This window comes from Neofelis nebulosa, chromosome 3, assembly GCF_028018385.1.
Source record: "Neofelis nebulosa isolate mNeoNeb1 chromosome 3, mNeoNeb1.pri, whole genome shotgun sequence".
Classification (NCBI taxonomy): Eukaryota; Metazoa; Chordata; class Mammalia; order Carnivora; family Felidae; genus Neofelis; species Neofelis nebulosa.
Genome location: NC_080784.1, coordinates 150,396,099 through 150,413,113, shown reverse-complemented (window position 1 = coordinate 150,413,113; position 17,015 = coordinate 150,396,099). Strand labels below are relative to the sequence as shown.

At 34.8% G+C, this 17,015-nt stretch overlaps 1 protein-coding gene and 1 long non-coding RNA gene across 2 annotated transcripts; both read left to right on the top strand.

The window, feature by feature from the left end:
* Positions 1-349: 349 nt before the first annotated feature.
* ODAM (odontogenic, ameloblast associated) lies at positions 350-9,273 on the top strand. The gene is made up of 10 exons (XM_058723327.1): positions 350-400; positions 489-530; positions 1,061-1,108; positions 1,647-1,880; positions 3,215-3,260; positions 6,510-6,616; positions 7,425-7,472; positions 8,480-8,551; positions 8,981-9,127; positions 9,262-9,273. Exons 1-10 carry the CDS (start codon positions 350-352, stop codon positions 9,271-9,273), a joined length of 807 nt encoding a protein of 268 aa, XP_058579310.1.
* An 81-nt stretch (positions 9,274-9,354) lies between these two features.
* On the top strand, positions 9,355-11,206 carry LOC131506188 (uncharacterized). Its single transcript, XR_009258776.1, has 2 exons — positions 9,355-9,415; positions 10,873-11,206. It is a non-coding gene; the product is annotated as an uncharacterized LOC131506188 (long non-coding RNA).
* Positions 11,207-17,015: the final 5,809 nt, after the last annotated feature.

Sequence of the window (17,015 nt, the reverse complement as noted above, 5' to 3'; positions counted from 1 at the left end):
CATCCCCTTAAGTACAAAACATCGCAAGGGAGGATGCCACCTTGTTCTTTAACTCATTCAACTACATCACATGCCACCAAATGAACGATTTGGTCAAGCTAAGAGGAGAAGCAAACAATTCTGGTTTTTATAAAGAGCTACTCTGAGAAAAAGAATAAGTTCTGCTATAGATATTTATAAGTATACCTTTTTTATTTTAAATCCTAATATATAAGTAAATACTATAGAATTCACCCAACCACTCCTCTGATGGAACAATACTAACAAATTATTGTTATCATGATTTTTACACAGAGGTTCTCTTTAAAGGTCAATTTTACAACTTATTTTCTAGCTATTTCATCTGAAAATGAAAACTATAATTCTTCTTGGGCTTCTGGGAGCCACAATGTCAGCCCCAGTAAGTGATCTTATGGTATAACTAAAACCATTGTGGGGAACCTTTAACAAATCCTTCTTTCACCATTTGTTTGTTGTTTATTTTTTAGCTTATCCCACAGCGCCTTATGTCTGCAAGCAACAGCAATGAGGTTAGTTGAAATACTTACAACGATCTCTCCATCTTGGTTGTTTCTTTCTATGGAAACCCAGTAGAGTAGAGATAAAAGCCTTCATTAATTTACCCTGCATGCCTATCCATTAGCTCTTATATCCAAATACATTTCCAATACTGATGTTTATTGGGTGTACCAGGTTATTTCTAGAATATCATTTTGCTCCCCTGTTTGACAGTAAACTCTTTAAAGGCAGAGACAGTATGTCATATATATTTTTATTCTAATAGCACCTAATACAGATGTGTATAGGAGTTTAAGAGCATAAAGTGAGTGGCTAACCCACTGGAATGGGCTGAAGTTTTGCAAGTTTATACACAGCAGGGGAGAGGTGGTTAAATCCTAATCTCTAATCACAGTAATTTAGCATAAGCTTAGTGAGAAAACACCACTAGCAGGAAACAGATCAGTCAGCTCTGACTTGTTCTTTATTTGTAGTAAACATCGTTCTTAATCGTTTTAGCATGTGTAATAATCTGGTTTTCATATTATCTTTCCTTTTCTAGTTACTTCTGAATCTTAATACTGCTCAGCTTCAGCCACTACAGTTTCAGGTAACTATGATTATTCTAAGATTTGCCTATGACATTTTTTTACAGTAGTTTGTATGAGGACAAAATGTTTTGTGATTTCATTTCTGAAATCTCAATTATCAAGGTTATGGATTCATCCCATATATTCTAATGACCTTTGTTTGAAGACAAAAGTAAAAGCGGTAATCTGATTAAGATTTATTTACTGAGAACTTGACACATACCAGACACAAATTCTCACAACTATGAGATAGTTAAATTAACTATTTACATAAAGTCATACTCAGTTGAAGAAGAAGATTTACAACCAGTCTGGCAACTGCAGAAACCATACCCTTCATCCACCTCACTCTGCCCCATATTTTTTATGATCTCTGGGAATTCAGCATTGGTCATGCTATTTGGACAGCTCATAATGTCCTAAAATGCTGTCCTTTTTTATAATGCTGCAGTAGAATTGCAGAAATCGTTTACATTTTGTCCTTTTCTTGCTCAGAACTGATTTTAAATTCTTTCTGAAATGAAAGAAAAATTCTTCCTTTCTTTCATGTCCTCCCAGGGCCCATTTAATTCATGGATTCCTCCTTTCTCTGGGATTCTACAACAGCAGCAGCAAGCTCAAATTCCAGGGCTCTCCCAATTCTCTTTATCAGCTTTTGACCGGTTGGCTGGACTGTTCCCAAATCAGGCACCTTTCCCAGGATGGGTCAGTTTTGCCCAGGGAACTCAGGTGGGACAGCTGGACCCCTCACAGCCTCAAACATCACCACAGACCCAACAGGGCTCTAATCATGTAAGTAGAGCCTCTCCCATATTATTCTTTGGAGAGGTAACTCACTTTGAATGTGAAAATGAATTATGAATCAGCTTTAAAATAAGACAGGAGCAGGGTGCCTGTGTGACTCAGTCAATTAAACGTCTGACTCTTGATTCCAGCTCAGGTCATGATCTCTCTCTCTCCCCTGCTCATTCTCTATCTCTTAAAAACAAAATCCAAACAAACAAACAAAAAACAAGACAGGAGTTCTTTAAAATAAGACAGGGGTTACTGAGAGAGAATTCTTTCTCATAATTTTCTCTACCATCACTGGAAGTACTTCCCTATCTTTTCCAATTTCTCACATGAATAAAAGCTATTTAAATCATCTATTATATCACAGTCACAAATCAAAAGTGATAAAACAAGTCTTAGAAAAGATAATTAGAGAAATTTCATCTTTAAAAAAGAAACAATTTTCATTAATGACATACACATAATAGATACCCTTTTGTTGTCACAGAATTCTTGTATATAAATTACACATGTAGTGGCTAGGTCTAAGAAAAACAGCTCCGGAATTTTATGTTAAAAAGTCGAGTACAGGGGTGCCTGGGTGACTCAGTTGGTTAACCATCTGACATTTTTTAATGTTTTATTCATTTTGAGAGAGAGAGAGAGAGAGTGAGCGGGATAGGGCAGAGAAAGAGAGAGACACAGAGTCCAGAGCAGACTGCAAGCTCTGAGTTTCAGTCAGCACAGAGCCTGATGCAGTCCTCGAACTCACCAAGCATGAGATTATGACCTGAGCCAAAGTTGGCCACCTAACCGACTTAGCTACCCAGGAGCCTCAAACATCTGAATCTTGATTCTGGCTCAGGTCATGATCTCATGGTTTGTGGGATTGAGTCCTGCATCTGGCTCTACACTACAGCACAGAGCCTGCTTGGGATTCTCTCTCAATCTCTCTCTCTATGCCCCTCCTCTGCTCATGTGTGTCTGCTCACAAGTGTGCATCCTCTCTCTCTCTCTCTCTCTCTCTCTCTCTCTTTCTCTCTCTCTCTCTCAAAATAAATAAGTAAACATCTAAAAAATATATCTTTAAGGGCACCTGGTTAGCTCAGTCAGTTAAGCATCCAACTTCTGCACAGGTCATGATCTCCTGGTTTGTGAGTTCGCACCCATCAGGCTCTGTGCTGATAGCTCAGAGCCTGGAGCTTGCTTTGGATTCTGTGTCTCCCTCTCTCTCCCCCCCTCCCCCACTTGCACTCTGTCTCTCTCTCTCTCTCTTTCAAAAATAATCATTAAAAAATATTTTTAAAATATATTTTCAAAAGTCAAGTATAATTTTTTATACCTTTTTTCGGCAGGTTATGCCCTATGTGTTCTCCTTCAAAATGCCTCAAGAGCACTCTCCCACTCTAACCTCTTTTTTTTTTTTTTCCCTTCCCCTCCCCCATGGGTTTCTGTGGGAGAGAGCCAAAGCATAAGAGACTGTTAAAAACTGAGAACAAACTGAGGGTTGATGGGGGGTGGGAGGGAGGGCAGGGTGGGTGATGGGTATTGAGGAGGGCACCTTTTGGGATGAGCACTGGGTGTTGTATGGAAACCAATTTGACAGTAAATTTCATATATTAAAAAAAAAAAAAAAAAAAAAAAAAAGAAAATGGAAAGTGATAGAACTGCTCTGTCTCTGTTGGGCAAAACCTGAACTCATGTTCAGGTGCAGTAACAAAAAGAAACAGAAAAAGTGAAGATGGAACCCAAATCCCTATGAAATGACAGCCCGTTGAATAAATATGGGATGCTTAGCCATGATAATACATGAACTATGAAATATTTATCTTGATACATGCAAAGATTTCATATGCAAAAAGTGTAGGCGTACTTTAAGATACTCTAAAGCAAACATTCAAAAGATGTTGGAGGTTTTCAATGTAATAATAAAGAACTGATTTTAACAACAAAAGCTTTTATAAATCGAATGATCTTTAGGAAGAAGACAATGTCCTAAACCTGGAAATGTTCATAAATTAGGCAATCCTGTGGTGTTTTGAAAGCATTATAGCATCAGGTGACCATTTGTCTGTTCTGCTTGTGACATCCTAGCATGCTCTGAATGACCTTTTATGCAATCCCATAAGAACCAACAGAGAAATTCAATGTACAAATTAAAATTGCTACAAGGAAAACTTCCAACAGGTTATTCTGTCGAAAATCGGTTTTTGTTTTGATTTGGTAAATTATAATTTTTTTCAATTGTATAAGCATAATTAGTGGTAAAACAAAATAAAAATCAGTTTACTCATTAAAAAAAAAAAAAAAACAAAAAAAAAAAACAAAAAAAAAAAAAAAAAAAAAAAAAAAAAACAAAATGCCTCAAGAGCAAGCACAGGTAAATAAATGGAATACTGTCACTCCTACAGACAGATGGCTATATATACTCTCCACCTAATGCTTTCTTTTATATTTGTAGCTCTGACTCCTGTAACAGGGCTATGAAACTTATACAATTGTCTCTGTCTAGTGCCACCATTGCTGGGATTGCATCAGTTTGTTAATTTTAGGCTTACATAATAACTCCTGAAGGAAGGACAGCTAAGGAGATTCCCGAGTTTCCAGGGCATTAGTGTATTGGGAATAAAGGAGCTCACCAAGCCCTAAGTCACGTTCCCTCTGCATGGCATTTGTACTGGCATTTGGGAACTAAAAAAATACTGTAGGCTGACTTTTTCCAACCCTGAATTTTGTTTTAGAGGTAGATGTGTTAAATTGATAAATTATGGTATGATGAAGAGATAAAAAACGCTTACCATGTTATTTGGCAGTATGGCACTCTGCTCAAAATATTTCCAGGTTCTTGTGTGTATTTTCAATTTAACTTCATATTACAATCAAATGGTGATTTCTATTAAATAAGAGATCTTAAAAAATGAATGCCAACTAGTATAATCATTAGAGTAATAAGAAAAACCCTCTTAAGATTAGTTTAATTAATTTTATAATAAACTAGGTTCAAAGAAATAGGGACATAGATAAATTATTCACCAGCAGAAAGCTGACCATTTCATCAAAAGTTACACTACTTGGCTCCCATGTAATCATAATTATGTAATTTTGTCCCACCCTTATCATAAAATAAAAGTTACTTCTAGACATTACTTCATTCTATACTTGGTAAGTGAAACTGCTTCATTTTAAGGATCAGGAAACTAAGTCTTAGTGAGATTAAATTCCCAATCCTAATGGAAGTAAATAGATGACTGGGAATATAATTCTTCATCCTTCTTTTAACCACTAAACCAGTGGCTCTCCACCCTCTGTAATTTTCAAAATTACAAATGCCCAGACCCTGCCCACACCTAATGAATCAAGACCTGATGAGTAGATCCCAAGTATGATTATCTGTTAAAATGCTAAATAGGTGATTTTAACTCGTAGCCAAAAGTAAGAACCACTGTATAAAATGTACTTCTCAAACTACACTTGTTGTTTTTTAACTCTTATATCTATTATTGTCTCTTATTTAATTATGCAAGGAAACAAAACAGCATACTAAACTCTATGTACATACTAAGGTCCCCATTTTCTGTAAACAAATATACATGTGTAGACACACACAGCTATAAATGGAAGCCAATACATGAAAATGTGTGGCATGTTAAACTTGCAGTTAAAGCATTTCCTTGTCTATTTCTGGGTTGCCCAATATTCTAAAAATATATAGGGATTGTCTCAAAATGGCAATTATAAAAGGCAAAACATTCTTGAGAATTCGTTCCTTATCATAGAACTTCTAATACCATATCCTGCAGAATAATGATTCTCAAAAAATATGGAAAATGCTGCTAAACTATTCTCTTCTTAGATATTCGCAAAGTAATTTGTACATGATGTCTGTATATAAAATCTACAGTTTTTAATGTAAGGTCCAAGGTGCCATTTTTGAAAATCTTGTTATTTTACTACTTCCTTAATGTGTATGACCAAGCAGTCTTTTTTTTTTTAATATGAAATTTATTGTCAAATTGGTTTCCATACAACACCCAGTGCTCATCCCCACAGGTGCCCTCCTCAATCCCCATCACCAACCCTCCCCTCCTTCCAACCTCCCATCAACCCTCAGTTTATTCTCAGTTTTTAAGAGTCTCTTATGGTTTGGGTCTCTCCCTCTCTAACTTTTTTTTTTCCTTTCCCTCCCCCATGGTCTTCTGTTAAGTGTAAAGTCCAGCATCATGTGTAATATGAGTTATTTCTAAAGTCTGAGAAGGACTACTTTATGCATATATGCATATATGTGCTTAAAGAAGGACTACTTTATGCATATATATATATATATATATATATCAGCTGTAAAACAATATTGACATTAGAAGACTTTTTTTTTTTTTCAACGTTTTTTATTTATTTTTGGGACAGAGAGAGACAGAGCATGAATGGGGGAGGGGCAGAGAGAGAGGGAGACACAGAATCGGAAACAGGCTCCAGGCTCCAAGCCATCAGCCCAGAGCCTGGCGCGGGGCTCGAACTCACGGACGCGAGATCGTGACCTGGCTGAAGTTGGACGCTTAACCGACTGCGCCACCCAGGCGCCCCTAGAAGACTTTTTTTTAAAGACCTATGTGGATCTAATGGAAGCTCTTATGTACTTTTCTGTTTACAAATAGATGTTTCAGTACTATCCAGTCTACATGCTCCTACCTTGGGAACAACCTCAACAGACAGCCACACAGTCACCTCCACAAACAGGACAGCAGCAATTTGAGGAGCAGGTAACTACTATTTGATTGTAATCTGACTAGTTCCTCCTGAGAATAGAGAAGTTATAGTAAATTTTCAGAGAAGAGAATATCTGAGTATATTTACTGCAAAAGTCAACAGCCTAGACTGATGGTGACAAAAAAATATAGTGCGTTCTCCTAACATATCACTAAGATGGAAGTGCTCAAAGCTGAATTTTAAAAAGAACAAAGTCAGTGAGTGGACTTCAGTAAAATCAGAGGCCAAAGGTTGCATCATCTTGGAAAAAATCTTCTAATTTTTTAAAAGTTACCAGCATCCCTCTTGTCATATTTACATGTGGCTATTATTAATAAATAAATAAATAAATATCCCCCATGACAGATGGCACCTAGGATCACTAGATACAATTAGATAACTTTATATTGAGCTTTGTGGCCCTGCAATACATTTTTGGAATTCTAATGTAACTCCAGGTGGCACATACATAACTAGATTTCTTTTAGTTAGAATGGGGGAAATTTTTAGTAGTTTATCACCACTCTAAAACCAAATTAGAGAAAACTGAAAATTATGCTTTAAGAGACTGGTAGTAGTAATTCTGAGACGTGTTAATTTAGAGAGAAAGGGGAAATTTTAAGCTAGGAATAATACAGTATTAAAAAGATGCTTGGCAATTTATCAATAATTTTTATCACCTAGAAGATATGAACTTTTATTTAAAAAGTATTTAATATAATTATAATATAATACAATATTATATATAATTTTAAGTCATTTATTATAAAATTATGACAAAATCATACAACAAATCTAACACATTTTCCAAAAATCTGACAGATGCCATTCTATACCCAATTTGGATATATTCCAGTACAAGTAGAACCTGTAAGTAATGCATATTTTTCATTAAAAACAAAACTAACTTTTCAAATGACTTGCTTCATGACCTATTAAATCCATCAGTGCCCTTCATCCAAAACCCATCAGGAACACCACCATAGTTGAACAAAATTAGATTTATCTACTCATTGCAACAGCGGAGGACACACATGGGGAACTCTGGGTGTCTTTTTTTTCTTAATAAATCTTTTTTTTTAACTTTATTTCTTTATTTTGAGAAAGAGAAAGAGAGCACATGAGCAGGATGGGGCAGAGAGGGAGGGGGAGAGAATCCCAAGCTCTGTGCTGTCAGTGCAGAGCCCTACATGGGGCTCCATGCCATAAACCATGAGATCATGACCTGAGCTGAGATCAAAAGTTGGACACTTAACCAACTGAATCACTCAGGCACCCCTGGGCGTGTCTTAATAGGAAGGTGACTCTTCTAGGCTTCTGTCAGGTGATTTTGGGGAGACTTCAGGAAGTAATGGTTCACTCTGAATTCGGTATTCTCAAGAAATGATTGATAGTTCTACAACTGGTTAATTAAACAATTCTTACCTAGAAGATAAGAACAACAAAGCAAGGCAAAGGCTATGATTCATAAAAAAAAGAAGAGTTACTCAGATTATCCAGGATATGAGGATACCTGGTATTTTTGTGGCTAGCATGGTGACCTTGCTTTACACAAGATTACAGAGTGATCTTGTTTTTGTTGTACTTCATCATGTTCAGACATGACCTTGTCTGATGTTGGTATTCTGCAGGGTTGTTAATATTCAACAGAACACCAGGGCCCAGCAGAGAATGTCCAGCAAGCTCCTAACAACACAAGCAGAGTTGTATGTCCCATGTCACGAGTTACTTTTCTCTTTCTCGAATCTAAATGATTATGTTTGTTTTTAAGAAACTGAAATTAAAGAAGTTGAGACGTGTGCTAACTGCCTTGAATGTAAAACCACTATTTTATAGATGAAAAATTTAGGCTTTTTAAAAACTTTCCAATTTTTCAGGTTATACCGGGAGTCCAGCAGCAACTAGCCTTAGATCCCTTCACAGACACAGCTTCTGAAACTGTTGTGATGGTAAGATTCCTCACCACACTGTGCTACCTACCAGAAATCAGCAACTGACAACCTACAGGTTCCCGCACTATTGTGCATTTTAATGAAAACTTTATTATTATTTTTCCATCAACAATTATTCCTCTTTCCACCCATAATCTTATGCCAGTCAAGATTCAATTTATGCAGATTACCAAATATTTACTACTCTATATAAGATACACTCCTAGGTACACTCATTTAAAATCAGGCATCAAGAGACATCCATGTTTGCTGGTATTTATTTATAGTCTTTCTATGATAGATTATAACCTAGAAAACCAATGAAGTCATTTACTTCTCAAATAAATTCTTTGCCTTGCATCTCAATCCTATTGCTTTATATTCTTCCCAATTTTGACCTCATACTTGAACCAGTAACCACTTAGTTTTCTTTCTAATTCTTCATAGCCAGCAGGAGCACAAAAAGAAATGATAAACTTTAAGCATGCCAACAGAGGACTTTTCATTCCTTCTACTTCACAAAAACCCAGCACTACAAATTATTTTGCTCCTGCTATAGACCCAACTATTACCCCCCAGGTGATGGAAAAGAAGGTAAACAAAGATCCATTTTATGTAAGAAATTGTTATCTAATAGAAAATATAAAGTTAATGTTTATAGGACTTAGTCATGGAAATAATGAGAGAGGTAATGATATAGTAAAATATGTGGTCTTTACCTTGAATAGGGAGGCCAATAATTGATTATTCATAATCAATTAATTAGAATACAATTTAATTTTTATTTAATAAGAACTTCTTGTGGATGTCCTTTTCTCATTAGGCCAATACTGATTACCAAAAGGAACCATAAGATGGTGTCCTAATCGTTCAGAGTTTTTGGTAAGTATTTGCCAAGAGGCATGCATTAAATACCATGACATACCCTAAATTAAAAGAGAAACATAAAACTGTCAGGGGAACTAATGAAGAGGTCTTATCAAAAGGGGGAAGTTAGTGTTTAGACAGTCCTGCAAAGCTAATAATTTGGGGGACTTTAGCAATGTTTTTTAAAATAAAAATAAATTTTTGAGAATCATGTATGCCTATGCCATATGTTTGGTATTAACTCTGAAAACATAGGTAGTAAATGTGTAAAAGACATTCTACAAACACAATATAGAATCAGTTCTCCTAAATCATCACTTTGCTTTGCAAGGTAGAAGTAACTTTGCCAATTCATCTGTGTTGGCTTGGAATGAAATAAAGTCTCCAAGGTTAAAAAAAATTGCACAATCACATGGAAATTAAAAATTCCATGACTTTTCTATCAAATATAACCTTAATTAATTACCTGTCTTAATGGGCTTGGTTGGCCGAGGCTCATGGGTGTTTGATAGAAGGGCAAGCTGGAACGGCACCAAGAAGTAAAGAGCAGACACTAAAAAGCAAACAATCTGGCCTCAAGGGAAAAGTAAAAGGCAAAGGTTTTTTTGAAATCTCCTCCCTGCTAAGAGTCTTTTCTGATTTCTCCTTCTATGAAAATGAATACTCAGCATTCTTCAGTTGAAAAAAAATCTACAAAAATCCAACCAGAATTGAATAGTTTAGCACCTCTTTAGAAAAGTCACTTTTATAATATGACATTTTGTACAATGTAACTCAATTCAAGTTATTTAATCAGAAATACTAAAAGATTTCAGTATAGTGTGACCTTTACTCTAGGTGACAACAGTGCCAGAGGTTAAGTTTTCTAACTTTTTGTTAAGCATTTTGGAAAATATCTAGAAAATATTACATAAAACAGTCTATTGGTATTAAAATATACTCCTTTTTTATATAATTTATTGTCAAATTGGTTTCCATACAACACCCAGTGCTCATCCCAAAAGGTGCACTCCTCAATGCCCATCACCCATTTTCCCCTCTCCCTGACTCCCCATCAATCCTTAGTTTGTTCTCAGTATTTAAGAGTCTCTTATGGTTTGCCTCCATCCCTCTGTGTAACTTTTTTCCCCTTTGCCTCCCCCATGGTCTTCTGTTAAAGTTTCTCAAGATCCACATTTGAGTAAAAACATATGGTATCTCTCTTTCTCTGACTGACTTATTTCACTTAGCATAATACTCTTCAGTTCCATCCACTTTGCTACAAATGGCCAGATTTCATTCTTTCTCACTGCCAAGTAGTATTCCATTGTATATATAAACCACCTCTTCTTTATCCATTCATCAGTTGATGGACATTTAGGCTCTTTCCATAATATGGCTATTGTTGAAAGTGCTGCTGTAAACATTGGGGTACAAGTGCCCCTATGCATCAGCACTCCGGTATTAAAATATACTCCTATCTTATTTTTCAGAGAAAAAGAAGTGGCGGTGCCTCGGATATCACTTTAGGCTATTTGCTTTCTCAATGCTAATACAAGTTCTTTGAAATATATGACAAACTCTTCTCTTGAATTTCTTTTTACTTACAAATAGAATTGCACTCTTTAAGTAAGTCATAGAAAATAATACAATCATTTAATAAGTCCCGTCTTTACAAAATTATATCTTTTCAAATATCCTATCACTGCATAATCTAGAAAGTCACAAGAATGAGAATGAAGCTAGTATCACTGAATCAACTAGATCATTGATTGCATTGATAAAGAATAGCTCTGGAAAATGAGAATAAAGATACACTGTCATTGGGTTTGTGAGTGTGGTGATTGTGACTAACGACCTAAAGTGTGTACCTATCTTTGACATATCATCTCATTGTTACCCCCAGGCCCATTCAGCTAGACTCCTTCTGATGCACTTCCGCTTAGAATCAAAATTATTTAGTGGCAGATATCATGAAGTGCACGCTCCCCGTAAGACACAGCTACATAGAGAGGTGGATGTCACCACCTAAAAGGGTAGCTCCCTAGGAAGACGTATGGCGGCTTTGAGGAAGCAGCATCCTGTAAAAACTAGAGCACAGATTTTGGATTTCATCAGATCTGGCTCTCAATGTAGTTTTGAGCCTTTGGCAAGTCACTTAACCTGAAATTTGTTTTCTCAGGTGTAAAACATAGGTAACAATACTTATCTTTCAGAACTTCTGAAGGAAGTACATGAAATAACATAATTAAGATAGCTGGCCATACAAAATACGTTGTAAAACTTTGGTTGGTGGTCATAATTCGTTCCAGAAACATGCTTATAATCCAAAGCACTTGTATATCAAAGCGAATTTCAAGAATCATTGGCTCAGGTGTGACCATGTGAGGTTAGCTGTCACGTGCTACTAGTAAGTATTGCAAGACATCGCTCATTTATCAAGTCAAAAGTTATTAGAAATGTTTTCTAGTCTCGCAGAATACTTGAAGAACAAGTTACTCACAATCCAAGGTTTTACTGTACTCAGAAAATGTTAATTTTCCCCCTTTCACCTGTGATTATGGGAGGACTTCTTACTTATTTTCTCAGCTTTGGAGCTTCAGCTGAAATTCTGAGAAAACAGGAGAACTGACACTTAATATGCTTTACATATTTGTATGTAGGTGTGTGTTGATGTGTGTGAGTATATGCACACAGAAAGAAATCTGAATGTATAAATGAGTGACTGAATGAATGATTATTATGTGTTAGGTGGTTTCAAACAAATTTGATTCGTATCCTAGGCTTTAAACCTGATAAAAAATCCCAGAATCATACCTTTTCCAGAATTTAATATCATTATGACTCTGGAAACTGCTACTTACCTATGGAAGAGCAACCCAATAATCACCTACTCTGCTTTCCTCTTATATTTCATCCTTTTCCCCTAAATTAGTGAATTGAATGAATGTAATTCTAGGTAACTGACTGACCTCTTGATGTTGGACATGACCTAGAGATTCACACATCCAGATGTCTGATAAAAGCAGTATTCAGCACTTAGGAACATTGTGTCCCCAAATTCCAAGAGTTCATGAAAAATTACATGAGGTAATTCATGCTGTTTATTTAGAAAACATTATGGAACATAGCACACATTCAACTTCTCATTAAGGAGGAGGAGAAAGGAGATGGTCAGAGACTAAAGAGGAGAGATAAGCACAACATAGCTACTGTGTTCAAGGGCACGGTGAGGAGAAGCAGAATTCAGGGAAAATGGCAAAACTCTAAGCATCAAACAAAAATCAAGTCAAGAATTTGCAAATCAGGGATTGCAGTAATAAATATTGTGAAAAATATGAGGATTACATAAATACAATATTAACAGATGGAAGCATACAATGGATAAGTATTGCATAAATAAAATCATACAATGTTAAACATTAAGTTACTCTGAGAATGTTTTTATAAAGACATTAACATTAAGCTAAGCATGCTGAAATTATTTATTTATTCTAGGAAATATTAACGCACCTTATTACTCTGGATAGCTTTAACAGATCCAATTTAGTGACTTAGCTTAAAAAATAAATTCCCTAATCTGTGACTGTTCAGTATCCAATCTGTTTCAGGAAGATGTTAAGTCATATTAAGGTATTCATGAGCAACAACTATGTTTGAAAATCTGAATAATAGACTTGCTATCAATAAAATATTCTACATTTTCAAAGTACTGCATAAAAGAGCTTTAAACTATACCTTTTTGTTATCAAAGAAGAAGTTATAGTTAATGGAAATATCACCAGAATACAAGCAAAAAACTAAGCTTGCTTGTTTGTTTGTTTGTTTAAACCCTACTATCCCAATCTCCCCATCCCAGGCCAGTGAAAAAAAAAAGTGAAGCAGAGAAACAGCTCAACCAATTCATTTTGTACTGATTTGAACAGAAAAATTCTACACAGAATAATTTGTCCAAAATCAGTTCTGCTTAGATTTTATAATTCACAATGGTCTTGTCTGTTTGTTTGTTTTCTTGCTTGCTTTAAATATTTGGGGCGGGGGGGAGGGGACATCACACTTCTATTCAATTAAGAGAAACATTTTTACAGTCTTGAGGTCTTTTTTTTTTTTAACACATATCATACCATGAATTCATAGGGAATGGTTTCCAATGTTCATCAAAACTTTCCCTACCAACTTTCTCCTTTTTCCATTAGTTGCTTCCTATCTAAACGTACTACAGCAGCATTAGTTCAAGACTGAAATAGAGAATTCATACATGACCTCACTTTCAACGTTATACCCATAACCCATATCCAATCTATCATCATAGTCTAGTATCACTTTTAAATGCATAGATTTTAAGTATGTGGGTTTGATGAGTTTTATTCCCAGACAGACACATATATTTATATGTACATACATAAATGTATGTACCTTGTAGCCACCACCCCTATCAAGACACGGAACATTTCTATCACCCCTAGAAAGTCCTTCCTGCTCTTTTCCAGTCAATCTAGTCTCTCACTCTCATGCTAGGCTACTACTTTAAAATTTGTTTTCTTTCTATCTATCTATCTATCTATCTATATTTGCCTATTCTGGAACTGTATATACATTGAATCATATACTAGATATTCTTTTGTATCTGAAACCTTTACTCAATATAATGCTTTTGTCATTCATCCATGTTATTGCTTCAGCTGCGTATTACATTGTATGAATGTAGCAGGTTCTTTATTCATTCTCCTACTGAAGAACATTGGGTTGTTTCCAATTACTGACTATTACAAATAAAGCTGCTATGAATGTTCTTACACAAATTCTATCATGAACACACATTTTCTTTCTCTTTGGTAAATACCAAGAAGGAAAGCAAAATCATAGGGTAAGTGTATGTGGTAAGTAACTGATAAGTAGTTTCCAATGTGGCTGTACCATTTTATACTCTGATCAGCAATGTATCAGAATTCCAGTTCCTCTACCTCTGGCCAACATTTACAATCATCATTTGTGTGTGTGTGCATGTGCGTGTGTGTGTGTGTGTGTGTGTGTTTTAATCAATTTCATGAGTTGCTCTCCCTTCAAAGGTTAACCTTCAAAAGTTTGACCTCCATCCCCTTCTCTTTCTCAAAAATTGCTGCATGGACATTGTTGTGATTATTTTTTTGACTTTAGAAAACATTTATAAATAACCACTGACTCCTACACCTGTATCTCAGCCTAATCTATTAAATAGTTTAGCGTATAGCTAGTCAAATATATGAAATAGTTCAAAATTGTCTTTTTAACATTACCTATTCTAACAAGCATAAAGCAGCATCTCATGGTTTTAATTTGTGTTTGCCTGATGACTAATACAGTTTTTCTATGCTAACTGGGCATTTATGTATCTTCATTTCCAAAAACTATAATCAAATCTTCTGTCATTTATGATTGAATTGTAAGAGTTTTTAATAAATTATGGGTCAAATGAATGTATTTTGAATACTTTTCCCATTGTGTATCTTGTTCTTTTCATTTCTTAATGGAGTTTCTTAAAAATACATTTTTTTTTATTTTGATGTAGTTCGATTTGTCATTTTTTGGAAGATTAGTACCTCTTGTGTCCTATTAAAAAAATCTTCACCTACTCCAAAGTAATGAATATATGTTCCTATGTTTTCTTAAAGATTTTTTTAATGATTTAGCTTTTACATTATTTAGTTCTATAGCTATTAATTTTTATGTACAGTCTGAAGATAGGGCAAGAAAAATTTTTTCCACACAGATACCTAGTTTATGTTACACTAGCATCATTTGTTTAAAAGACTATCATTTTCTAACTGAGTTGCCTTGGAATCTTTATTGAAAATCAATTGACTTTATCTGCATCTGTCTTTGGATTATAATCTATTCCATTTAAGTGTTTTTCTGCTTTTGCATCAATACCACATGGTCTTGGTTACTATAACTTTATATCTTTTGCATTTCTGTATAAATTTTAGAATCAGTTTGCCAATTTCTACTCTCCTCAAGTTTTAATGGGATGGTACTTAACTTCTAGATCAATTAGTAAAGACTTGATATCTTAACAATATTGAGTGTTTCAATTCATGAACATGATATATATTTACTTAGGTCTTTTTTAGTTTGTATCTTTTTTTAAGTTTATTTATTTATTTTGAGAGAGAGAGAGAGAACATGAGAGGGGAAGAAAGGGAGGGAGAGAGAAAGAATCCCAAATGGACTCTGCACTGTCAGCACAGAGCCCAATGCAGGGCTTGAACTCATGAACCGTGAGATCATGACCGGAGCAGAAATCAAGAGTCAGATGCTTAGCTGACTGAACCACCCAGGACCCCTTTTTAAGTTTATCTCTTAAGTATATTGTGGCTTTCAATGTAGAGGTCTTCCAAATTTGTTAAATTTATTTCTAAGTATTTTATGTTTTTAAATTTCACTTTCCATTTTTAGTATATACAAATACAGTTGATTTTTATACATTGTACTTGTATGATAAGATCTCACTAAATATATTTATTAGTTTCCATAGGTACTTGAGGATTCCATATCATTTCTACCTAAAAAATAATATTTTCTGGAAATAAAAATAATTTCACTTGTTTCTATTCAATTTATATGTTTGTAATTCATTTTCTTACCCTGTTAAACTGACTAGGGTATCCACTGTAATGGTGATTAGAAGGAATAAAAATGGGCATGTTTCCACTGTCCCTTTTTTAGGAAGAAAGCATTTATTATTTCACAACTAAGTATGATGTCATCTGTGCACTTCCCACAAATTACCTTTATCAGATTGTGAAAATCCCGTTTATTTCTAGATTGGTGAGAATTTTTTTTTTTAATGAATCTTTAGCTGACTTCTGTCACATGACTTCTCTGTGTTCACTGAAATAATAATATGAATTTTCCCTTTGATTTGGTTATGTAGTGAATTACATTGTTTCATTTTTTAATGTTGAATCAACTTCCACGCTTAAAAAAATAAATGCCAATTTGTTGTAATGCATTATCTTTTTAAAATATTGCTGATATCAACACAAAATGCATAAACCTTTAGAATCCTAAAGTAAGAGAGCTTTATCTGAGCCTAAGTTAGGACAGGTACCTAGGAAACATGCTGTTCATAGGGAAGAAAGTGCTCAGAGAATGAACAGTTTTTACAGGGCTATATACTTTCTTCCATCTTGTAGAAGTTCAAAAGATTATAGATTAACATATAGGTAAGAATAATAAGTATTTAACTTCAAGAAATGCAAGGAGCAGGAACATGGATCAATATCTTAAAGACTAGATGGTTTTCCTTTAGGCTGCTTATTTACAAAACAGGTGTGCAATGTATGCTTGGTGGGACATAAATCAGGCTTTTGGTTTAAACAAAGTTTATATACAGCCATGCTGCTTTAGAAAGAAATCTAAAATGTTTTCCCTTTTTTCTCAGGCCTTTACGAGGGCTTTTTCCACTCATCACTGGGTTTGATCCATTAATATTATATGAATGATTTTAACATCTGTGTTCATGAATGCTATTAGTCGGCGATTTTCTTTTTTTATACTATACTTGGCAGTTTTTATATTGGGGTTTTTCTGGTTTTATAACATGAGTTGAGAAATGCTCTGATCTTCCTGAGTCTGTGTGCTACTAATATTATTT